The 26,230-nt window shown below is 49.5% G+C and overlaps 1 protein-coding gene across 1 annotated transcript; it reads right to left on the bottom strand.

Moving 5' to 3' along the window:
* Nucleotides 1-207: 207 nt before the first annotated feature.
* IL22RA1 (interleukin 22 receptor subunit alpha 1) lies at nt 208-26,230 on the bottom strand. The gene is made up of 7 exons (XM_082397889.1): nt 23,055-26,230; nt 19,048-19,180; nt 17,973-18,151; nt 16,052-16,227; nt 10,952-11,090; nt 7,187-7,308; nt 208-6,243 (listed from the first exon to the last, which is right to left on the bottom strand). The coding sequence occupies exons 1-7, from the start codon at nt 23,236-23,238 to the stop codon at nt 5,290-5,292; spliced, it is 1,887 nt and encodes a 628-aa protein (XP_082254015.1). The 5' UTR covers nt 23,239-26,230; the 3' UTR covers nt 208-5,289.

Below are 26,230 nucleotides of genomic sequence, written 5' to 3'. Positions count from 1 at the left end.
CATTGTACATGGATGACCACAACAAGAGCAACAATGATTGCAATTACCAAACATGAAACACACTCATACTATGTCATAATATTGACAAAAAAAAAAAATCTCAGTCTCCTGCCCTATTTGAAATCCCCTTCCTAAGCATCTCCCTTCCTCCCTGGCTGCAGGGTTAAGAGCATCTTTGGGCAGAGAACATTTGATGGCTCTCTCCTATTTTTTTTTTTTTAATTTATAAATTTATTTATTTTTGGCTGCATTGGGTCTTCATTGTTGCACGCGGGCTTTTCTCTAGTTGTGGTGAGTGGGGTGCTACTCTTCGTTGTGGTACGCAGGCTTCTCATTGCGGTGGCTTCTCTTGTTGCGGAGCATGGGCTCTAAGCACGTGGGCTTCAGTAGTTGTGGCACATGGGCTCAGTAGTTGTGGCTCACGGACTCTAGAGCACAGGCTCAGTAGTTGTGGCACACGGGCTTAGTTGTTCTGTGGCATGTGGGATCTTCCCGGACCAGGGCTTGAACCCACGTCTCTTGCATTGGCAGGTGGATTCTTAACCACTGCGCCACCAGGGAAGCCCTCTCTCCCATTTTATACTGACCCAACCTAGGAAGGGATTTCCAAGACCCACATTTATACATTCATTGTGAAGAGTGAGTGTGAATCTGTTTTACAGCCAAGAGGTGTGGGCTTCCAATCCAGCACGAGACAGACATTTAAACTGGTTCTATAACCCCTTCCCCCCAAAGCAGCCTGATGGAGGTGCCCCCGCTTACTAGCTCTATGACCTTGGGCAAGTCACTTAGCCATTTTGGTTTTATCACCTGTGCAGTGGGGTCAATGATGCCTGCCTTGCAGTCTGATTACAAAGATTCAATTAGGGAATGTGGAGCCTGTGGCGCAATGTCTGGCACCCAGCAACATTTGCTAAGTGAGAGCTCCACCAATAACTGCACGACTGTAGGCGTGCTGAGAGCTTTCTCCACCCCTCCTTCTGGGTGTGGGATTCCCATGTACTCCATGTACCCTAACCCAATGATGCCCTCCCTCCTCCTGATGTGCCTTAATGTGAGCACAGCTAGCCCTCAGGCCATGAGGCTGAGCAGAGGTCAGACTTGGAGCTATATGAACCTTGGTTTAAATCCCAACCTCAGGACTTCCCTGGTGGTCCAGTGGTTAAGAATCTGCACACCCAATGCAGGGGGCCTGGGTTCGATCCCTGGTCGGGGAACTAGATCCCGCATGTCACAACTAAGAGCCTGAATGCTGCAACGAAGATCCCGCATGCTGCAACTAAGACCCGGCGCAGCCAGATAAATAAATAAATAAATATTAAAAAAAAAAAAATCCCAACCTCTGGCACTTGTACTCACTAATGAGGGGATCTTGGCCTCCTTACTGGGCTGTTTGTTTATCTGCAAATTGTATACAAGCTCTAAGACAACAGGGAACTTGCCTGCCTGTCTTGTTCACTGTATCCCTAGCCCCAGGAACAGTGCCTGGCATACAACTGGGTCCTTGATATATGCTTTTTTTTTTTCTTTCTTTCTTTCTTTTTTTTGGCCATGCCATGCCGGATCTTAGTGCCCCGACCAGGGATGGAACCCGTGCGTGGCCCCTGCAGTGGAAGTGCAGAGTCCTAACCACTGGGCCGCCAGGGAATTCTCCGTGTATGCTTGTCAAAAATGAATGAATGAATACGTATCTTGCAGAATGTTTATGAGATTCAAGTGAGGTTAAAATGCATGAAATGCCTGGTATAGTACTTAACTCTTGGCTAGTACTTCTTAAATATTTCATTCTTTCTCCCCTCTTTTCCCCTTTCGTTGCCCTCCCTGGACTTATGAATATTACGGACAGTCATTTGAACCCTATTCCACCTGCCACCCATCCTGAACCTCCACACCATTTTCTGACAGCAACCAAACTGTCTTTGGCTGATGGCTCCACCTGGTGGTCAAGTGGAGAACTGTCTGGTCCAATGCGTTCTCCCACTACCTCCTTTCTCCCTGCTTTAGTCTCTCTTCCCTCCCTCTGCTGCTCTCACACTTCAGTTAATTCCAGTTACTGTTCTTCTCATACTAGCAGGTCAAAACGCATCTTCCTTATGCCCCTTCCTCCTTAGAGTGGGAAGGGAAAATCAGCTGAGGGGCTGAGGGTGTGGGGATGTGGTCTCAGAGCTGTGTCCCTCTGTCCAGGCTGACACTCAGACTGGGGATGGGCACAGAGGGATCCAGCCTTGCCCTCCAGGACTCTGGAGGAGCCCTCGTCCCCGATGGCCCTATTCTCTGGGTGGAAATTCAGGCAACCCCTGTGTGCTCTTGGGGCCGGGGGTTTGGGAGGCCAGGGATCTGTAGCCATCCCAGATTGAAATACCACCCCTTGTTGCAGCTCCCCAACTCCCATACAGGGGAGGAGATGGGGGTGGCTCTAGGGGGATGATTTGAGGCCAAAGGATAGGAAAACTATTGGTATAAGAGCATGGTTCCCTCCACTTGCCTAAGAGGAATCATCAAAGGAGTTTACTAAGAATCTGGATTCCCTAGTTGCTATGGATTCAGCAGGTCTGGGCTAGGGCTGAGGAAGCTGTATTTTTAGTAAGCTCTTCAGGGGATTCTCATGGTGAGGCAAGTTCAGGAAACCGTCTTGGGCAAGAAACCACTCTGAGCCACATTTTCCTCCTTTGCAAAATATCAGTAATGCGGCCTATCATGGCAGGTTAATGGAGGAATGAGCCATCGAGGGCAGGAACTTCCCAGGAGCGGGGCTGAGTTCCTCCTCCTCTTACTTCTCCTCGTGCAGCCACTGCTGGACTACTATTCGTTTGCTCCTGGGCTGGACTCTGCCTGCCTTAGAGGCAGATGACACCTCGCAGACTCACCTTTCTCTGGACTGCGTGGGGCCAGGCTGTGGAGAGTCCTGGTGGTGGAGTCAAAGCCTAGGACCCTCAGGAATGCTAACGTCCCAGCCCAGCTCCGGGGCCTTGGACACGCTGTCCCCTAGCTGGTAGCCTGAGCTGCCTGCCTGGGAGGCCAGAGACCTGAGGGGGTATGCAGCCTGGTGGGGACAGGGCCAGCCTGACGAGGGTCACAGGACCCAGAGAGTCATGGACCGTAGGAACGACTGTCACCCCAAGGAGCTTAGAGAGCTTTGTGGCCTTGTGAGTTGGAAGAGGTGTTTATGGCTTTTAGTAAAAAATCCTGTGACACCCTGGCCCACTCACCTGGTGAGAAGAGTCCAGCTGTTAAGCTGTTTTTCATGACTAAACAAGGTGAGACAGTCAACCTTTGGCCAAGTTCACCCCGAGTGACAGGAAGCAGACTTGTTTGCAGTTTGGGGGAAGGGAGCAGTCATTAGGGCCAACGTAGCAGCTGCCGGGAGGAGAAAGGGCTTGCGGGTGTTGGAGAGGGCGGTCCACCCCTCTGCTATGGAGCTATTGGGTCTAAACCAGTGACCCTGAAGAGATGTTAAATATTAATTACAAACAGATAAGGACAGTGTTCCCTGGTGCTGTGTCGCAGGGAGGGGAGGGGAGGGGTGAGGAAGAGGAGGGGACTCGTACTGGGTACAGAGGAGGGAGGGCGTTGCACGCTCCGGAAAGGGTCTCACCGGGGCAACTGGACTTTGATGCTGTTCCTCAGAAATGTTCAGACAGGGCTTTGGGACAGGATGGGGTCGGGGGCGCTTGCCCCTCGGGGACCCCATGGGGCCCTCCCCTCCTTATGCCTCAGGAGTCTCATCCTACAAGAATCCAAACTGGTGTGGAAAGTTCCTTCTCTTGATGAAGACAAAAATCGCTAGGTTTGAGCTCCAACTGTGTCACGGGCTCTGTGGGGGCCTGTGGGGGGAGCCCCTTCTCCTCATCATAGGGGTCACGTGAGATGCAATGATACAAAGGATGTGACAGCGTGCTGAAAGCTCAGACAAGGACCCTGTGCAAGGGCAGGAGGACAGGGTAGCCCTGTGCTGCCTCTGGTGGGGTGTCGGGGAGGAAGGTCCTCTGAGAATGCTGCTGTCACCCCCAAAGCATCTTCCACCTGTGAACTCAAGGAGAAGGTTCCATTTGTCCCTGGACCCTGTTTCCTGCAATCCCTTCCCTCGCCCCCTCCTAGATAGTCCAGCTCCTCCAGCTCGGCCTGGAGCATCCTGAGGAAATCAGGATAATTTAAGCCCATGAGAAAATGCCCGATCCAAAATCAAGCTGAATTGGGGGAGTGGGTCACTCCTGTACCGTCCTATTTTTAAAAAATCACGACAGGAAATACTACTGTTTATTGGGCACTGTCCATGAGTCAGGCACTATGAAACACTTCGCAGACATTATCTAATTTCATCCTCACCACAACCCTGTGAGGTCAGTGTTATTATCCCCATGACACAGATGAGGAAACTGAGATCTTGAGCCATGATTCATTTGCTTGAAGTCACATGGCTGGTAAGTACTAAGTCCGGAATTTGAACCCAGGTAGGCTGAATCCAAGGCTGAGTTTCCATAGTTGTGAAGTAGGTACAGTTTGTAGTTGTGTCTCCTTCAGTTGCCCCATGGCCCAATGTTCCTTTCAAACCCTGCTGCCAGGATAGGGTCTGAAACTCCTGCTGACAGAAAAGGCTTCTGTGTTCTCCCTCCCTGGTGGACCTGCATTTCACTTGGGGTAAAGCCTCTAGCAGAGGAATGAAGCTGAAATGGTGCAATTCCAGGCAGTAGCCCTGGTTGGGGATGAGCCGCAGGCCGCACCCCTCCCTGGAGTCTTGCCATCAGGCTGCCTCTGGACTTGGCAGAAGTGCAGGTTGTTCTGGTTCTGCCCAGTCTGCTATGAGGGGTCCTTTTTCAGGCTCCTTTTCTCACCTTTGGGGAACCACAGAGGAGGCAGAGGCCTCACTCTGCTGAACTAGATTATGAAAGTGGCCAGGAATGAAGAGAGGTAGGCTCATGGAGAACTTTGTGTCCAGCGTATTAGGAGCCGGGGCCCTGGATCTCCGGGAGATTCCCCATATTAACTCCTGCACTCTGACTGTCCGTCCTGCCCTGCAGAACTTGGCGTGCACGTGCTCATTTGCACTTGCTCGTTTGTATATGATGCACTTCTGTAACTCCTCTGGCTGGAGCCCTTCTCACGTCTTTTTGCTCCAGAGGGAGCTCAGCCACGGCAGGGGTCCGGCAACCTCCTTCCGCTGGTTCCTCGAGGGCCTCCACCCGGAGCTGGGCTGCAGAGTGCGTAGCGCCGCTGGGTGCGGGAGTGACGGCCAAGGATGCGAGGTGAGGGTGGGGACAGGAGAAAGCCCCAGGCCCACCCTGTTCCCTCTCAGGACTCCCACTGCACCGTCAGGGCCAGGCCTCTGAACAGAGAGTCCAGCTCCGTGGGCGACTCCAGGTCTGGGGCCCGAGGGCCTGGGCTCTTGGCCTCAGTCTCGGATGCTGGACCCTCGTCACTGGGACACACGAGGGACTCCAGCAAGCCCCAGGGACTTGGACCCTTGTCTGTGGGGGAACATGGGCGGGAAGGAGTCTGCAAAGGGAGGGACATGGGGTGACCCTCGATCTGGACAGAGGAGAGGAGGGGCAGCTGGCCCTTTACGTAGCTTCGTGTCCTTGGTTCCCCTCTGCGTATGACATCAGAGTCAGGTTCTCTGTCCGTGTGAACCCCCAGATGCTGGTGGAAGGATTTTACTTCTTGGGGGTCCTCCATAGCCAAGGAGGTCACCTGCTGCAGAGAAAGGCCACCTGAGCTGCAGCTTCCAGCTGGTGCCTCTTTCTGGAGCTGACCTTTAGTTCCGAGGTGTTTGGGACCAGAGAGTGTCATGGGTGGGGGGTCTCTGCCAGAGCCTTCCCCGCATATCCCGTAGGAAGGAGGCCAACTGTCCGGAGTGGCCTGAGGGGTGTAGGAAGGGGTCTGGACCTCCGAGATGGCCTGGGGAGTGTAGGAGGGGGGTTTAGCTTTGGGGGTTACCTGAGGTGCATAGGACGGGGGCCCGCCCTCAGGGGCAGCCTGCGGGGCATAGGACAGTGGGGGGAGTGTCTGGAGAGGTGGCCCGCCAGAGGGCTGGAGGATGGAGAGGTCCGGCTGCCCAAGGTAGGCGATCTCAGACAGGCTGTGTCGCGGTGGGGCTCCTGGAGGCTCGATGGGCCCGGAGACCTTGACTTGGGAGTACTGGACAGGCTGGGCCAGGCCGCTCGGGCCACTGAGGTCAAAGACGGGGCTTAAGATGTGCTCCTGGATGAGCTGCAGAGGCTGGAAGGTCAGTACGTGCTGGACATTCTGTGCAGGGAGAACAGTTTGCCCGTTAGAGTGCGTTCAAGCTCCCCTGGGGTGCCGTGCGTGCCGCGGTCCTCCACAGGGCTGGGGGTGGAGGGGAAGGGGTAGACCATCTGGGGGCTTTTCCGAGATGTGTGAGCCCCGTATCCCTTCCCAGGGATTCCTCTAAGTGCTGGGGCCTCTGTGAAGGGACAGGCCTCCCGGCCTGTTAGCTGAGGGCCGCTTCCAGAGTCTGGGTGTCTAGGGAGAGCGGGTAGGCTGTGACTTCTCTAGGAGGCGGGCACTCTGGAAGCAGCTGACTCGGATTTGGGGTGCCCTTGGGGAATGCTCTCGAGGTGGTGGCTCAACTGCTCCTCAGCTCTGGGCCCCTAAGGGCCTCACGCGGGGAGAACGGTGGGGAAGAATGGGGGGCAGGGGAGGCCCGGAGAGTTTTACAGGAAATGGCTCATCTGGCCTTTGACTTGGAGGGGTGGATGGACGTGAGCTGTCTCTGCGAGCCCCAGACTGTGCAGGCGCTGCAGCGGGTGTGGCTGCTTTAACAAAGACGCAGCTCTGGTGGCCAGACTTGGGCCGCCGCTGTGACGTGTATGGTCTGCAAGGGCTTAGTTTAAAAAAATTAGTTGCCAAGATTTGAAACATGGGAGATTTCACATTACAATCTGAAATTCTGACTTCGCTGGAAAAAATGTGAAGATGTGGCAACAGTGGGCCTGCAATCCCAGGTGGCAGTACCTGGGCTGCCCGTTCAGGCAGGGTGTGCGTCCCCTTGAAAGCCACGTGGGTTTTCTATTCCGTGCCTTCTCTTCCTGATCCCTAGCTCTCTTCCGTACACCGGGGGAGCTGCCAGCCACATCTTTAGGCTGGAGGGAGAAATGAGGGAGAGCTGGGGTCCCAGGGCCCGTGCCCTCCCCTCGGCCTCTCCATCCTCCCCAGGACCCCTGCTCACCAGGGAGTTGGGAGGCAGAGGCGGCTTGGTGATGTATCTGTAGCTCAGGTAGCAGAGCCCTGCGAACAGGAAGCCCACGGAGAACAGGAAGGCGCCGGAAAAGGAGTAGGTCCACGTCTGATCTAGGTGAGCAAGAGGCCAGAACAGGAAGGGTGAGGCTGCCAGTGTGGGTACTGCCAACTTGGGCCTTTTCCTCCCCTGCCTCTCGGGCCAGGCTTGGGAAGGCCTCTCCTATCCCCAGTACTTACAGGGCCCGGGGCGAGGGCACAAATGGAGGGCCACCCACCGTACGTCTAAATATTCGGAATTTCATCATGTTTTTACATTGTTAAGTAAAATATGTTCTGTGCTCCCACCTTGACAGATATACTTTTCATAACAACACGGAAGGCTTGACTTTTGATTCTTGGACGCCTCGGGGTGCCGTGCGGAAAGGTGGAGGTGCAGGGGGAAGCTCCCGCAGGCCCAGCCTGGCTCCAGCCCACACTGCCAGGGGCCTCACGCCCAAGGATACGGGCTCATGGTCAAGCTCATCCACGCCGCCTACAAATACCCACCCGCTGGCCACCCTTTGGGCCGAGGGCCTGAACATCAACAGAGTGTCTGCCCTCTGGAAGAAAGACCCAAGGAGGAGATCTGCCGAGACTGGACACAGGCTCTGGCCATCTGTACAGGGAATTTCGGAGCTCACAGATTCCAGGGGGATCTGCCCATGTGGACCTAAGGACTCTTCATCTTGTGGGGAGGGCCAGAGCAGGGCGGGAGCGGGGCTTTCTAAAGTGCGGGGCTCAGAAAAGGGTCCCTCTTGCCTGGGTTTAAGGACAGTCCTGCCTTCCTGGTGGGGGCGGGGGAAAGAGTCAAAGGGAGGGGAGATGTGACAATGGGAGGGGTCTGTCCTCCCCACCTCTCTACCAAGATCTGAGCTGGGAAGACCTCACTCAGAAGTGAGCCTGGGGAGGCACCACCCTTCGAAAACGAAAAGGAGAGGATGGCTAAGGGCTCTACGCTGAGCCTCCTCCTTATGGCCCTGCATCTTCGGGATGGGTGGGTGCAGCCAGGTCTTGGCATGACACACTTCCTGTCACCAATTCAAGTGGGACTGGCGAGTGGCTTGGTAAGGAAGAGGTAGCTGGAGTTTTTGTTAATACTGGAGATTTGTATTACCTGGGGGTCTTGACTCTCCAAGTCACCATCCTTCTGTTCCTGGCCCCTGTGTGGCTTCAGCTTGGGGAGTTGATCATCAGTTGCCAGTGACCTTGGCAATGACTGTGAACCCTGGGAATTGCTGGAGCCTTTACTTCTAGCCCACTCCTCGCTCCTCCCCCAGCCCCTGTGGCTTGGGCCTCTCTGGGTCAGCTTCCCACTTCCCCTGTCACATGTACTTCCACCAGGGAGAAGACAGGACCCAAATGCCTCTACATGACATGCCTAATGTAACTGGAAAACTGTTGCTCCCTGTACCAGGACAGGACAGGGACTTGGAACATTTCTGCCATTTCACTCACGGGGAAGTAGGAAGAAATAATGGAAGCAACACTGGAATGTGGGATGTTAGAGGTCTGGCTCAGCCACTGATGAGACCCTCATCTTCTGCACGACCCTCTCTGGTCTACCATTTATTAATAACAGTAGCCAGCGATGATTGAACTCTTACTACATGCCGTGCACTGTGTGGGGTGCTCCACCAATGTTATCCCACCAAACAGATGGCCATGGATGTTCACTCCTTACAGATAATGAAGCTGAGTCTCAGAGAGGTTAAGTGACTTGAACAAGGTCACACAGCTACTCAGTGGAGAAGCCAGGATTGACATGTATAATTCCAAAGCTCATTCTCACAGCCACTACACAGTGATGCCTCCGTTTCCTCATCTGTAAAATTAAGAGATGGGGTGAACCAACACCTAGAGCCCTTTCCAGCATCAAGATGCTGGGTTGATGGTCCAAGACATTCTGAGAGGTAGATAAAGGAGGGATTCTGGGCTCTGGGGATAAGACAGACCCCGGGATACAGGGTCAAGGGCAGGACGTTTCATTATGATATGGAAGTAAAAGGAATAAATGTGCAGTAGAGGGGACAGGCTCTAAACAAAATTGCAAAGTGGTGATTAGAGCCCAGGCTTCAGGATCAGATGAACTTAACTAGGTTCACTGACCAGCTGTGTGGTCACCGGCAAGTTGCTTAACCTCTCTGAGCCAGAGCTCCTCCTCTGTAAAATGGGGATAATGCTATACAACTTGCAGGATTGTTATAAGGATTCAATGGGATAATATATGTAAAGAATTTAACACAGTGCTTGGCAATAGAGTAGGTACTTAATAAATGGTAGGAATTGTTATTAATATACTTGATTATAAAGGATAAGGTGCTTTCTATATGTCACCAAGAAATAGCCACCATGAAGTATGATTCATATAAAAGCAGCTACAGTCTTAGAAAAAAATGATATCATATCATGAGCTAGATCACATAAGGACAAACCAACAGAAGGATATGGGTGGAGTGGTCCACATGTTGTCAATAAGCAGGAGGGCAGGGGTGGGCCAGGAATGAACAAGATTTATCTAGAAGGTCCAGGGGAGAGTCACAAATCGTATACACACTCCCAACTCAGTGCCTGTGAAGTTGGTTTCCTCTTTCTAGTTCTCTTATTGCCAAATTCTATTCTGGTCTTCATGTGGCCCTTTCCCCGGGAAGGGCATGCCCCGTGCAAGAGGTCAGTGCTGGCTGTTGTTCCACCAGGCATATCTTCCCATGAAAACAAATGCACTGGGACTCGGGTGGAGAACTGAGTCTCTTGTGGGCTTTTGGGGAAACCAATGAGCTGAGTTTCTGAACAAAGCTGAGGACCAGAACCTGACCTCTGATGTTTCTACCAAGCTGCAGTTATACCCTCGGGCCCAGCCTCTAGCAGCTGCCTTGCTTCTATTCATCAGAACAGAAATCACCTACTGACATCATTAATCTAAACAAGATGACTAAGGTGGAGACTGTTTTCCAAATCCATCCAGTCCAATGCGATCGCTTTTTTCATCCTCTAAACTTGGAGTATTACATTTCTATCTCTATGAAAATAAGCACTAATAAAAACATTAGGATGCTTACGATGAGAGTAGAGTTTCAATGTGCTAGAGTCGAGTGGGCTGGGACACCATCCCACTGAGCCAATGACTCAAAACTCTTTCTGTGGTAGTGCAGTGGTGAGAACGTGTTCTCTGGAATTAGGCCTAGTTCCATCCCTCACCACCTGTGCAATCTTGGGCAAGTTACTTAACCACTCTGAACCTCAGTTTCCTCAGTGGAACAAAGATGCTTCACAGAAGCACGAGAACTGTGTTTCGTAGTGTCTGGTCCCTGGTTGGCACTGCAGAAATGCTATTATAATCACTGTTATTTTTATTTGACTTTAGAAGGTACGGAGGGATCTTTTTATCTTCTCTGCTCTCCCATCTGCAGATTATTTCCTGGGATCTCTCACTTGAGTTAACATCAAGGTGAATATGCTTTGCCAGGATACACACGCAGCTTGCCAGAGAGAGGAAATTCAGACATAGGCTGGAGTGTGGAGATTAAACATTTGCTATGATAACCCAACAGCTAACTCATTTATGAATAAACAAAGATTGACTTTAATAATACACTAGTAATCCTTCTATGGTTTTTTAGAGCACTGCCAAGCCTCACCTTGGTTACAGGGGGGAAAGCACAGAGTCAAGGTTTGAATTCAGGAGTCCCCAGTTCCCTCTGGCTTCAGCTGAACTTACCTGGCAGCGTTTTCGCTCGGCACATGTAGGGGGTGCTCTTCTTGGACCAGGTTGGAACAATACTCACGATGGTTCCAAGGAACTCCGTGTCAGGGGTCAGGCCAAAGAACTCAAATTCTCTCTGCTTCCCTCCAAGGTGCTGAATTTGACAGAGAACACAGAACAACATCTCATAAACACCAACCTCTATGTGGAGGCTTGCTTACACCTCTGCCTGGGTTACTGCACTTAGTAAAATGGTACCACCAGCTGCCCAAACCATAAACTGGTAGGTCAGTCTGCAGTGCTCCATTCCCATTCCCCTACCTTCTGCTTTCTCCCTAAATCCAATCAGATGCAAACTTCATGCACTTTCACTTGGAACAGTGTCTGGCACATAGCATGCAGTCTCTAAATACTAGCTGCTGTTATTATCGCCACCATCACCAACACCAACAATACCATCACCACCACCCCACCATTCTTCCTTCTTCCAATTCTCTTTCCCCCCCTTTTTTAAAATAAAATATCAAAAATGCTTTGAATATCCATCCCTCTCTTGCCTCCTCATTGCTTCTGCCTTAACTGGGCCTCAATATCTTTGGCCTGGACTCTTGCAGTGGCCTCCTTACTGGTCACCAGTCTCTGGTTTTGTCCCTGTCTACTTCCAAATTTATCCTGGTGCCACAGTGATCTTTCTAAACAATTAATATAATTATAAAGCTCCTCTATTCAAAATCCTTTGGTGGCCCGGGTCATATTACAGGTCCCTGCTCCCTTTGTTCACTCTTCCCTCCCTACAGCCCGCTTGGTCCTTTAGGCTCTGGTGAGGCTGAATGCCTGTCGCTCCTGCAAACACTCTGCTTCTGAAGTAAGCCCTTGCTCCTTTGCATCTGCCCATCCTTCTGCTAGAGCTTCTTCTCAGTTCTTGCCCTCGTGTATGTCTCGAACCTCTCTGACCTTGAACTCTTCCCTTGGCTGCCTCATTCCATCATTCTGGTTCTCCTCTTACCTCTCCGATTGCTCTTTTACTGGTTTCAGCCCCTCAGTGTTGTTCTGCAAGTTTCACTCTTCACCCATTCTTTCTTCTCTTTCCACGTATTTTCTCACTTAGTGATCTTTTCTGGACCCGTGGCTCTGGTGATCACCAACGTGTGGATAACCCCCAAACTGATCTCAGTAAGAGCTATGGAGTTCCTGGCACACACCGCCAGTGTCCTGCTGGACAGCGGTCTGTGGGCATCTCTAACTTGACATGTCCAAACATCCTGATCTCCTCTCTCTGGGTCCTGCCCCATTTCCAACCCCAAACCCGCACCTGTATTTGATTCCCTAATTCTGTTAATAATGTCTCTCTTGTTCTAATATCCAAGGCTCAAACCTTAAAACCATTCTTGACAAATCCCTCTCATATCCTTTGTATCTGATTACCCTGAAATAATCCATGAAATTTTCTTTAAAGGGCCAGGAGCTATGTTCTTGGGAGCTTAAAAGCTAAGAATTTTCTTTTTGGTCCTTTGCATTTCAGCTACGCCTTCTCTTTTCCAGGCACATGGAGGCCAAGGTTTAGGGTTATTTGTTGTTTTTTCTTTTGAAGGGGGTGAAAGTGGGTGAAGAAGTGCATGAATGGATTTAACAGCTTATTGTTTTGTGGAACTCATATGGTTGAAATTAACCCCAGTAGAGTTGTCAAGGCCCCAAGAATCCTCCTTCCCCAGGTTTTCACTGCCTCCACCCTGGTTCAGGCCCTTATCGTTTCCAGCCTAGTACCATTGCAATAGCCCCCCTGACTTCCCACCCTGATCACTCTTTCATTTCTACATTTGATCTCTCCTCGTCCTGCTCCCAGTAATTTATAGCTTCTATTGGACCAACCTTCCGTAAAATAACAGCTATAAACTCTGGCCAAAATGAAAACTACCTATAAGCATTGGAAAGTAAGTAAAAGCAGGCAGATACCAGAGACAGGAGGAAGGGAATGGCACTGAATGAGTTTCTCTCTCTTTTTTAATGTCTTATAGCCTGGAGGCAGGCCCCCATTTATACCATGTGGAGTGGGTGAAACCTAGATGAAAAACCCTGTAATCTTACTGGTTTGAGTAACCAGAAGACAGAGTTCAGGGCAATCACAAAAGTTGGAAAGTGAGGGAGAAATCACAGATAGGAGAGCTTCATAGAGAGAGAGCCTGAATTCTGTGTATAAACTTTGCCCAAATCCCTGGCTGGTGCCTGAAGTACGCATGAGCAGGGTAGACTCCAAGCAGCCCAGCTAAAGTTTCAACTGAACTTTACTGAACTGAGATTTTGGAGTTTGAAGTTCAGCCAAATTCACTGCCTACTAAGACAAAGAAACAAACAAAAATCAATACTCTTTGGAGGAATATGACAGAATCCAGAGTCCTTTCAACATATCATTCACAATGTCCAGGATGCATTCCAAAATTTTTAGACATGTAGAGAAAGAGAAAATGTAATTCATATTCAGGAGAAAAGACAGTTAACGGTGACCTATCCCAAGATAACCAAAATGTTTGAATTATCAGACAGTGTTAAAGTGGCTGGTATAACTATGCTCAGGAAGTGAAGGAAAATGTGCTCATAATGACAGAATGACTAGGAATTTTCAGTAGCATAAACTATAAGTACTAGAGACTATAAAAACTAGAAACTATAAAAATTAGAGAATTTAGAACTGAAAAATACAATATCTAAAGTAAAAATTCCCACTGAATGGTTTTAACAACAGATTGGAGATGACAGAAGAGTCAGAGAACTTGAAAATAGAATAGAGAGAATTAAATAGTGGTGACGGTTGGACAACTTCTTGAATATACTAAAAACCACTGAATCCTACACTTTAAAGGGGTGAAGTTTGTGGTATGTGAATTATATCTCAATTTTTAAAAAGGGAAAGGCTGTCAGAATGCTGTCTACAAGAGATACACTTTAAATATAAAGGCACAGGTAGGTTGAAAATAGATGGATGTAAAAAGATATACAATGAAAATTATAAATATAAGAAGGCTAGAATCACTATATTAACAGCAGATAAGGTAGAGTTCAATAAAAAGAGTATTATTAGTGATAAAAAGGGAAATTTCATAATGATAAAAGGGTCAATTCACCAGGAGGCTATAACAATCATAAATGTGTATGTGTCTGATAATAAAGCTTCAGATAGGCACAGAATTAAAAGGGAAAATAGACAAATCCACAATCAAAGCTGGAGATTGTAATACTCTCAGCAATTAAGAGAACAATAGACCTCCCCCAAATCAGGAAAGACATAGATGATATGAATAATACTATTAGCCACCTTTATCTAATTGATATTTATAGAGTACTCCACCAAACACCCGCAAAATACATATTCTTTTCAAGTGCACGTGGAACATTCACCAAGATAGCCCATATGCTGGGCCATAAAACAAGTCTCCATAAAGCACTGAAATCATACAGAATATGTTCTCTGATCACAAACTGAATTAAGTTGTAAATCAATAACAATAAAATATTCAAACGCCAAATATTTGCCAAAAATTAGTTGTGATAAAGACTCTCCTTGCTCTGTAATCTCTAATCGCTCCCCCTGACTACTGAAATAAATAAAGATTCCCCCATCCGCCCTCCCGACCTCTACGGCATGGTCCCAGCCTGGCTTCTTAGGGTTAGCGTTGTTCCTCTCCATCAGTGTTTCTCAAACTTCAGAGTGAGTAAGAAGCACTGGGTTGTTCACTAAAATTCAGATCCCAGGGGCGCAACTCTAGAATTTGATGAAGCGGATTATAAGGGGGCCCAAGAACCTGCATTTTATGGGTTTTTTGTTTGTTTGTTTTTTGGCCGTGAGGCATGTGGGATCTTAGCTTCCCAACCAGGAATTGAACTCGCACCCCCTGCATTGGAAGGCGAAGTCTTAACCACTGCACCGCCAGGGAAGTCCCCAAGAACCTGCATTTTAAACAAAGGCTGCAGGAGATTCTGATGCCATTGGTTTGGGACCATGTTTTGAGAAACTGTTTTACATGTCCCTGTGCTTCAGCCCAAATGGGCAGTTTTGTGCTTTCCAACAATATCCTAAGTGTTCCTGCTTCTCTCTCTGATCGTGGTGGGACAGTGTAGGCCATTGGAGCAGGGAGGGGAGGAATGTGGGCTTGGAACAAAGCTGGATTTGAATCTTGACTATGCTATTATTTGCTGAACAATCTTGAGCAAGTGACTTACCCTCTCTGAACCTCTGTTTTCTCATTCAGAAAATGGAGATAATAGCAACTACCTCATAGGTTTTGTGATGAAGATTAAATGACACAGTAAGCATATATTACCTGGTACACCTCAGAAATTGATATCAGCGCCAGAAAGTTTTCTGTTCTAGAGGTCTTTCCAGATCTCTCTGAGCTGACATCTCCTCTCTCCCCTCCCAGCCTCCATTCTATCCCACACAACACTCTTATTTCCCTCTACCTATAGCTGTATGAATTTGAATTTGAATTCTTGTTTTAACTCTCTCCCCACCCATTAGATTATAAGCTCCTTGAGTGCAGGAATAGTCATTCAATGTAATTATGAATTAGTGGCACACACTGCCGGGGGAAACACTACATATTTTATTTTTTGAATACAAAAAGAAATGTATAACATTTGACAATTTATGCCTTTGCCTTCCACATTTCAGTATTACTGATCTTAAGACACTGCCTGTATCCAGTTCCCACAGAAAGTGGAGAACCAGCAGAAAGAACTGCAGCAGTAGAAATTGATTCCAGTGTTTCCCAAAGTGGACACCTGAGGATGTTAATAGAAGTTGTTCCCCTGGATGTTAGAAGGCATTAGGCAAGAAAAAAATACATGTAATGCAAAATAAAAGGAGTTTCTCTGATCAAATACATGCGAGAGAAGTTGTATTAAGCAAATTGAAACTGGAGTCTTGACTTTGCAGGACTTGTCAGAAGCTTTAGCATGCTATTGTGTGTGTGAATCTACAAGAGGTAGGCTGTAGACATGTTCTGGGAAACACTGATTTATATAACACACCTCCTTTCTACTTGAAGCAATGCAGAGAGGGAAATGGGTTTCCGAGGCAGGGAAGGACCAAGGTGGCACATATATTTACCCTTCATTTACCATTTGGTAGGTGTGGTTGATATGCAGCTTTAAGTGATAGAACAGGTCCTGGAAGATGTCCTCCAAGGTTAGCCGGTGGCCATTCCCTGTGTGGATGGGCGTGTAGGTGGGATGGACAATCATCTGGATGGATCTCACCTTGGGGATACAGGTCACATCAGGTGGTTTGATGATAGCTGGAAAAAGGGAGAGAAAGAAAAGAAATGAAAAAGTTAGAATCAGCCAGGAGTGTCTGAGAGGCTGCCTTGGACCTTGGGAAATGACTGCTTTCCACCCCCTCCCACCACAACCCCAGCCATGCTTCCGAAAGCATCAGCTAAATGAAAAGGTGAGAAGAGAAGCAACTGGTGTTTGGGTGTAAGGCTGGCAAAAGGGTGATCAAGGGTGAGTGGGAAGAGCCCAGGGAGAGGGGCCCTGGACCCCTAGGCTGATCATACCCTTGTCCCAGCCTCCACACATCCCTACCTTGAGTTTTCCCGGAGCACCTGCCCCCTAGTCTACTGGCAATGACAGCTTTGGGGACTGATGGTTCAACTACATATCCAAACAATGTTTGCGGTGCCCAATATTATTGATTCAGCCTCAAAGGTCAGGCCTAAACTTCAACCTCTCTCAAGATGGAATTTCCAAATAACCAAACGACCTTGACTGGTTTATAGACCCCTTTGGGAATTTGAATGCTATGGTTTGAAAGCTATTGAATGCTATGGTTCTTTTCTCCCCCAAAATGTACATATACAAAAATCTTGCACTCAGTTTCAGGGTTTCATGAACCTCACTCCCCCGAAGCTAATTTATAGAAAGTCCTCAAAGAGTCCATTGACCTCCAAGATTAAAAAGATCTGAGCTAGAAGAATGTTCACTTCAGTGTTGTTTATAAAATTGAAAAAGGTGAGTTAAGTGTCCTCCAAAAAGGAATTAGGGAAGTCAATTAGAGTACCTCCATCGAATGGGTCATGTTCGCAGCCGTGAAATATCGTGTTGTGGAAAAATATTTAATGACATGGGCAAATGTTCATGATACCATTATATAAAAAACAACCAACCAACCAACCAGATCACAAAAGAGTAGATACAGTTGCTAGTAACTGCGGTTATGTTTAAGTGTTCAGATTAGTTGGGCCTACTTTTATTTTTCTTTGTGTATTTCTATATTTTCCAAATTTTCTACAATAAGTATGCATTAACTGAACAAGCCAAGAAACAATATAAAATAACTTGTTTAACTTTATTTTTTATTTTCTTAAAAAACCCTGTGGCTTTTAAATCAGTTAGTGAACATCACCTACTTAACATGTGTGAGGAGTTTGGCAACTCATCCATCCATCCACTCAATCCTTCATCAGCTACGTATTGAGCGTCTCCTATGTGCCAGGAACTATGCTAAGGGCTGGGAACCCAGTGGGTTCCACTGCCACACACGCCCTCATGGAGCTCACTTTCAGTAAGGGAGGCAGATGATGTAAGTGCCAGCAAACACAGTAACTGCAGATTGTGATCTGAGCTCTGAAGACAGTGAACAGTTTATGGTGACGGAGAATAGCAGACGATGACCTAGTGAAACGGGGTTGTTGAGGCTGGCGGTGGGGATGCTCACTTAGGAGGTGATGTCGAAGCCGAGACCAAGACCGAGGATCGGAAGAGAGTCAAGGCAGGAGTAGGAGGGCCGAGTTAGGGGGGCCTTGGTTGCACTCAAGTGGCAAGATTAAGGTGGTCTGAACTAGGCAGGTGGGGATGGAGATGGAGAAAGATGAACGACCACACTGGGGATGCCATCCGGTTGAGGGCGCCTTCCCTAAAAAGCCACATCCCTAACTGGCCCTGGGAGGCAGAGCCCTTCTGGGCCCTCCACCCACTCCGGAGGGGAAGAGGCCATCCTTTTCCCGTCCCGCACCCCGTGCAATGAGGGGCTGGCACTCACTGTGCTGCAGTGAGCTGAACCGGTCGGTCATCTTGGTGGCGGACCGGCCTCCCGCATCGATGGCGGTGACCCGGGCGTAGTAGAGATCCGTAAGGTTGCCTGTCTCCACGGTAAGGTTGCAGGATTTCCGGGTGATCCGCTGGCAGCCCTCCTTCACCTGCCACTCTGTCTCTCCGTAACTGTGGGCAAGGGAGGGGCCAGAGCACACCTTTCATGAACAGGCTTGGCACCAAGCCTGTCGTTTATTAATAATGGTAACGATATCGAATATTTACTTAGCACGTGAACCCAGGCCCTTTATGCGGATGATCCTCACAACGGTGCTGTGAGGTTCATACATTATTCTCCCTCCTTTTCAAGTAGGGGAGCTGGGGGTTAAGGAAGTGAAATTTGCCCAGGTGTCTGAAGCATGCATACAGGGAAGCAGGATGTGAGGCCAGCCAGCCTGAGTTCACGCTCTGGGCACCGTTAGCCCCACTGACAGATGAGGGACCTGGGCCTCGGAGAGGGCAAGTGCCTTGCCACAGGATGAAGTGGCAGGACCAGGAATGGAACCCAGGTTTGCAGACTCCTGAGCCCATGTACCCTCCTCTCCTGCCTGGGAGAGGAGACGAGCAGGAACGGGGAGGGGTGGGGGCCCGGGAGGGGGTGGGCACGACTTTTTGTTGACCCAGTCTAACCCAATATAAAGCAATGATTGGGAGCTTGTTGTTTGCCAGGCACACGTGCTAATGACTGTCTCATTGAACCTACCTAACAACCCTAGGAGGAAGGTACTGTTGCTAACTTTACTTCATGGATGAGGAAATGGAGGCTTGGTGAGGTTACCCAACCACCCAGAGTTATAGGGAGAGAGCTGGCGTCTGCCCCCAGAGCCCGTGCTTGTAACCATTATTCTAACCTCCCCCTGCAGCTGCAGAAGAAACATAAAGGAGCAAAGCTATGTCTGGGAGAGGGCTGCTGTGTGACACCAGTCCGGGTGGGGGGCGTGGGGACATAGGAAGAAGGAAGGGTTTTCTTGGAGGGGTTGGTTCCAGAGCAGAGTCAAAAGGGGTTGTGTTGGAGGGATGCCTACGTCTTATACTGCACACTGTAGACGGTGTCTGGGGCACTCTCCGGCCTGCTGTCCCACGTTAGGATGTTTTCGAAGTTGCTGGACTGGAATTTCACGTGCTGAAGAAGATCTGAGGTGTCCTCAGCGATGTGAGCTGCAGGAAGTGGAAGCAGGGTGAGAAGAAGGGCGCAAAGACTCTGCCCCAGCCCCCTAGCAAGCTGCCCCCGAGGGGCGAGCCGGCACTCACTCAGCGGAGACTGTGCTAACTGACCAGCCCCGCTCCCCTTCACTTCTTTTTTCCTTGGTATTGAGCTATGACTCTCATTCCATGAAATGCACCACTTTAAAGCATACAATTCTGTGGTTTCCTAATATATTCACAAAATTGTGCAACGGTTGCCGCTAACTTAGTCCCAGGATGTGTTCTTCGCCCACAAAGAAAACTTGTATCCACGAGCAGTACTCCCATCCCTCCCCTCCTCCCAGCCTCAGCAACCAAAAATCTGCTTTCTCGATGGATTTGCCTATTTGGACATTTCCTGTAAATAGAGGGATCCAGTATGTGGCCTTTTGTGTCTGGCTTCTTTCATTTAGCATCATGTTTTCAAGGCTCATCCATATTACAGCATGAATTGATACTTATTTCCTTCTTATGGCTGAATCATATTCCACTGCGTGGAGAGACCACATTCTGTTTATCTTCTCATCAGTTGATGGACATTTGGGTTGTTTCCACTTTTTGGCTATTTTGAATAATGCTGCTGTGAACATATGTGCACAAGTTTTTAAGTGGACACGTGTTTTCAGTTCTCTTGGGTATACAGCTAGGAGTGGGATTTCTGGGTCGTACGGTGATCCTATGCTGAACTTTTTGAAGACCTGCCCAACTGTTTTCCAAAGTGGTGACTGCACCATCTCCTATTCCCACCAGCAAAGTTCGAGTGGTGCAATGATTCCATATCCTTGCCAACACGGGCTGTGGTGTTCATTCATTTCTCAGCACCGTCTGAAGTTAGTGTCCTCACCAGTGGAATATTTTAGAGGTATTCAACTAAACGTTGACTGTCTAAGAAGTAACTTGCCCAGAGTCAGTAATTTCAGACAAGGGTGGAGAAGATGTCTGTGAATTCCTGCTTCTCTGCTGCTCGAACCAATCCCTGCCCACCCACCACATGCCTTCTGAGGAGGGCAAAGGCGCCTTCCCCAGCCACACGGATATCGTAGGAGGTGGATTCTGACTGAGGTTACATATGGGCAGCGTGACCTTGGGGAAGCTGTTTAAGCAACCAGAACTTCAATTTCTTCAGCTCTAAAATGGGAATAATTGGACTTACCTAAAGATAAACAATAATGACCACAGCAGCAGCTGACATGTCTGAAATGCACGTAAAGTGCCGGGCACTGGGCTAAGTCTCCTTATCAAATCCTCCTGACAACCTGATGAGGCAGGTACTATCATTATGCCCATTGAATGGATGAGAAAAACTGAGGCTCAGAGAGGCGGCCTGCAATGCCCATCACAGCGCTAGGCTGCTTGTGGGGTGGATACAATGGGGCAAGGAAGGGGCAGCAAAGGCCAGAGTCCCAAGAAGAGGAGCCGGGAGGGGGCACTGCCCCAGAAGCAATCTTCACTGTAAATGAGAGCCCTTGACTTACAAATCTCTTCTCTCAGCCCTCCTAGCTCGGTCTGTGGAAAGGAAGAGAGCGCAGGAGAATGGCGGCCAGAGCCGGCAGCTGCCTCTGCGCGTGCTCAGAGGTTGGCTGGGGTGGGAAATAAACAGGTGCAGATCCGGTTGAGTCAAGGCCTTGAGGTCTGAGGGTACACGTGTCTTTGATATGATGTGTGTGCACCTCCCTTCCCCCACCCCCCCATGATCATGAGCGCCAGCAGGTCCGGAGTGTGAGGGAGTGAAGGGTTATTTACCCCTCCACTCCAAGTCTGCATACAGTATTTCTGTAAGGGAGGCATTTGTGGGGAAGGGGAAGTATATTAGGACAGTCCAACCCTGCTGTGCATCCACCTGTTAAATCTAAGGCCACATTCCTCTTTGAATCTGGGTTGATCAGGCCCAGCAGCTGCAGAACTCTTTGTGTTCCAGGCTTCCTGGAGCCCCCAGAATGGGGCCTAGGGGACCAGGGGGTTCCTTCTGCCTCTAGCCAATGTGATGGATGTGCTGTCCAGCCTCAAGTTGTGGCTGGTATCTTGTTTGGACCCGAGTCTGGGCAGAATTGGGGTCTGTTCTGGAGGGAGGGACATGGGTTCAGGGCTGGGTCTTAAGTTGAGGGAGGGAGTCCACTTGAAGTCAGAGCTCAATGGTGGCTTTGGGTGAGGTGGTGAGGTCAAGGGCAGGCAAGAGAGAGGGTGGGATTTGAGAGAAGGCCAGGGTGTGTCTGGGGGTGGGCTTGGCTAGGGTCTGCAGTGGGAGGGTTGCTGGTTAGGGTCAGTATCCTGGGGGGGCCATGTGGGTTTGGAGGAGGTAAGTGGCTGAGGTTGGGACATGCTCGGGAGGTGAAGGGCCCAGGCTGGGTGGAGGTTGGCACCACTTTTCAGGAGGGAACTCAAGTTGGCTTCCTGAAGTCGTGTGAGTGGACCTTGGCTGGCCCCTCTCTTTGAGGAGGTGTTGAGGGCTAACGAGATCTTCTGTCTCCTCTCGCCTACTCATTCCTTTTCCTCCTCAAATCCAACACCGGTTCCTCAGCCCAAGTCGGTTCTGCACTTCCTGGGTGAAAGTCTACATTGTGAAATCGTGGGGAGATGTGTATTGTCTAGAAACTGACAGCCTGGGAGATGTGATCAAAGGAAGTTTTCTCATTTGCTTGAATAAAACAAGTCTATGTCAACCAGTTGGGAGGCTAAGGACAAACAAACAAACAAAATCAGTTCAAACATGTTCTGGAATCAGCCTAAGAATGCCAGGGATGAAGGCACCTGGGGCTCCAGAGTGACCTTACTGACTCCTAACAACCTCCTAAGGGCTGTTTCCCCTGTGTCCCACATTGTAAAGGGCCAAGAGCCTCTAAGTCTTCCAACCGGAATGGGTGAGGGTCTGGAGAGACATGTCTGAGGTCTCTTGGGAGATGCATCAAGTCTCCCTAGATCACAATGAGTCCAGTGTGCTGTGAATGTTCTGTTTGATGCCAGGGGGAGGACGGACTGGAGAGCCAGGGTGGCAGCTAGAAGCGCTGTGGATCTGGTCAGCACCTGCAGGGCACAGCTGTGGCCCCTTATGGCCTTCATCCTGCACTTAAGGTAGAAGGGGTCTTGCAGAGGCCAGCCCTCCCCTTTCTTCAGTCAGGACTATGCTTTCACTTCCTCAGAAAGTTCCCTGAATTTTTTAAGCATCTCAGGGAGCAGAGAGACAATCTAGGATCTCATGCATTGGTCTGGAAGTTCTCCATAATGATACATCAAAAAAGTCCACTTTATTGGATTTGAAAACTGTGCCTTTTCGTCCTGTTTTCATAAGAGCTCTGGTGTTTTAAGACCTATTAATGCAGCAGACCTGGGCCCTCTGGGAGAAAATGTTCTTTCAGGTCTGGCACGAGGGGCTGGAAGAGGCCCCCTCAGGGGCGTGGAAGGAGGCAATGGCTGGACTCAAGCTTTGTCCTTCCTGACGCTCCCTCACCTCCCCACGTGAGGCCAGTGCCAGCCAGAAGCAGAGGAACAGAGGTACAATTTCTACCAGAAAGATTTGAGGGGTCCAAGGATGTCTAACTCCCTTAAGCTAATTCTCCATCCACTGGAGTGGGGGGATCCACACCCCCAGTTCAGACAGGTGTCTGCATCCCCAGAGTCTTGAGGGTCAGTTGAGTCTCTGAAGAACCCAGGGTCTGAGGGACCCTCTCATCCTCCCCAGCAAACTGAGCTGGCATCTACTTCTCCAGGGAAACTCGGCACCCAGGTCAGCCCAGCAGAGAAGAAATTGAAACTGGTCGTGCTGGGGCTGGATGCAGTTCTGGGGGAGACGACCCTGATCCTTGGCTCCTGGGTGGGGGTCAGGTCTGACCACAGGGTGACCGGCACTCACCGACCAGGGATCCGGCCGTCAGGATGATCAGCAACGTCCTCATCGGGGCCCGGCACAGAGCCCTCTTTTGGTCTCCACTCTGGACTGAGCACAGAGGGAGGGCTGGGAAGCTTTGGCGCCTTGGCAGCTGGCTCCACCCAGGTACGAGGGCGGGGAAAGGAGGGAAAGGTGGGACCTGAGCCATGGGGAGCTGGGTACAAAGGTACCTGGCCCGTTGCTTCGGAATTCCAGGTTCTGGGCGGGATCCAAGGGAGTTCCCTTCTTAGTTGCAGAAAACAGCAACAGTGACAGACTGGCTTGTTTATCTGGTCTGGTGGCTGATTCATCCCAAGATTCTTCAGTGCTTTATTAGGGAACTGAGAGGCAGAAAACGTAAAAATAATCCACGACATACAGCCTTATTAGAGAGCAGCTTGGCACCGGGTATCAGAAGCCTGCAACTTACAAATACCTTTTGCCTCACTGATTCCATCCTCAGGGATTCACCTTGAGGAAAACAACTGGAGCAGATGAAGGAGCAGAAAATATGTTCCGGAATGTTCCTGGTGGCAGAGGAAGAGCTAGACTCCTCGGCTTTGTTCTGGCAGGAGGAGATATAGGGTGTCTGCTGCCCCTGCTTATGCCACGTATTAAAGCAGGTCCGCCACGCTGGATGCTGGGCTTGGGGATAGCATTCCTCCTAGAGAGGCTGCTGGGGGTGAGAAGTCCAGGCACTCCTACACGGAGCCTTTGGGGTCTGGGAACTGCAAACGTTAGGAAAAAATGGATCAGAGATTTCAGTGACTCTTACTACTGTGCTAGAGATGGGGGCAAAATTCAGGAGTGGGCCTTTGGTTTGGGACAATGAAGGCTCAAACTGCTCACCCAAGCTGTTCCACCATGTGGAGGTGTATCTATAGGGATAACATGAAATCCACTGGGATGGGTGTTTAGGAAATGATTTTCCTCTTCTTGCTGGGCCTCAAGAGAAGATTGAAGGGGCCTGGACTCTGGTTAGGGTAGACATGATCAGAGATCGCTGCCTCTGGGGAGAGTCTGGTCGGCCCCAGCCACACAACAGCAGGCTGAGTCCTATAGCAGGACAGGCAGACCCTAAGGGAGGCTCTAGAGGGCTTGGCTTTGGGATGTAGTAGGCCGTGATATCCAGGGATCTGTATTTAAGGGTTTTTTTTTCTGTGTTGTTAATTGTTTTCTGTCATCTCTGAGTCTTTGGCAAAGTTTGTTTGACAGCACAGCCACATTTGAGCTGTGCTTTGGGGGAATTAAGGTATGATATTGTGCCAGTCCTTTCCTATTAATTGCAGGAAACTACATTTCCCAGGCTCCTTTGTCAATGGTTTCCTGTTAGGTCCAGCCAATGGGAGGCACTGGAGGACGGCCAGCGAGCTGGAGGAGAGAAGTCAGGGTATTTCTCCCCTTCTTCCTCAGCTCTGAGTGGCATCCCCTGCAATGGCTGTGTCTCCTCTGGAGCTGCAGCTGCCTCCAGCCAGGCAGCTGCCACCATTTCTCTGTCAGGTGGCCTGGGCTCTGATAACAACATCTCCTCCTATTTTCCCCTTTAGCTCAAAGGACAGAGCAGCTGCCTGCTGTGGTGACTCTCTGGGCTGCTTCCCATCCATGATTGGATTCTCAGCTCTTCCATCACCTGGGTAACCAGTTCCCCTTTGTGAGAGTCTCTTGGTTTGAAAGACTCAATAGGTTTCTGTGTTCCTGAATGGACTATGATGGATGTGGGGCCTTTGATGACTTTTGGGACAAAGGGGCGTGGGGCGATCAGGGCCAGAGAGGTTACAAAATGCCAAGAAGGGCCCGTCGGGAGAGGTGCAGTCGCTGGAGCAAGCTGGGCTGGCTGGCCGAGAGGACAAGCTGCAACCCAGCTTGTCTGGGTCTGTGGAACACGAGGTCTTCCTTGGGGACTCTCAGAAGCACCTGGAGGAAGGAACCTATGAAAGAACTAGGACCCCCATAGTCATGAGGAACTATGATTGTGGGACTATTAATGACAAGGAAGACACCTGGATTATTTTTATTTATTTATTTATTTAGGCTGCATTGGGTCTTTGTTGCTGCGCGTGGGCTTTCTCTAGTTGTGGCGAGCGGGGGCTACTCTTTGTTACAGTGCGTGGGCTTCTCATTGCGGTGGCTTCTCTTGTTTTGGAGCACGGGCTCTAGGCGCGCGGGCTTCAGTAGTTGTGGCACGCAGGCTCGGTAGTTGTGGCTCGTGGGCTCTAGAGCGCAGGCTCGGTAGTTGTGGCACACGGGCTTAGTTGCTCCACGGCATGTGGGATCTTCCCGGACCAGGGCTTGAACCTGTGTCCCCTGCATTGGCAGATGGATTCTTAACCACTGCGCCACCAGGGAAGCCCCTGACATCTGGATTATTGAAGAACTTGGGAACATCCAGATATCATTTCTAACAGTAAAAAGAATAAAAGTAAAAGAGAACAGCATCCATGTCTGACAATAGGGGTTTGGTTAAATGCATAATGGTAAGTCCATCCAATGCAAGGCGAATGCAGCCTTCAAAATAACCCTGGAGAAAACTGTTTTGTGGCCTGGTAAAGAGTCACCGTATTTTGTTAAATGAAAAGAAGCATGGGGAATTCCCTGGAGGTCCAGCAGTGGTTAGGACCCCGCGCTTTCACTGCTAAGGGAACTGGTCGGGGAACTAAGAAGCATGGCACAAACTATGTACGGTACAGGCTCGTTAAAACACATACACACGTAGAGAAAAAAGTCTGAAGGATATATGTGAAAATATTCATGGAATTATCTCTCGATGGTAGTAGAATTAAAGGTATTTTTATTTTCCTTCCTTTGCTCATCTGCATTTTCTAAAGTTCTTACAGGAAATGTATTATTTTATACTAAGGAAGAGTAAGGTGACTACACAAGATAAGTACACTGAAGAAGTGCCTTTATCTGAACTGGACCCGTCTCTGGGGATGCCATTTCTTCTCCCTCAGCCAGAGTCCCTCTTCTTCAAAGCCAGCTGGGATGATTTCTCCTCCTGCAAGATGCTCATGACAACTCCAGCCCACCACAGATTCACTCAAAAAAATCCTTCTAGAAGATGTGGTACATATATACAATGGAATATTACTCAGCTATAAAAAAGAATGAAATAATGCCATTTGCAGCAACATGGATGGATCTAGACATCATCACGCTAAGTG

The sequence above is a fragment of the Balaenoptera borealis genome (genome assembly GCF_965194805.1).
Source record: "Balaenoptera borealis genome assembly, chromosome: 1".
Lineage (NCBI taxonomy): Eukaryota > Metazoa > Chordata > Mammalia > Artiodactyla > Balaenopteridae > Balaenoptera > Balaenoptera borealis.
This window is presented reverse-complemented; position numbering and strand designations above follow the sequence as displayed.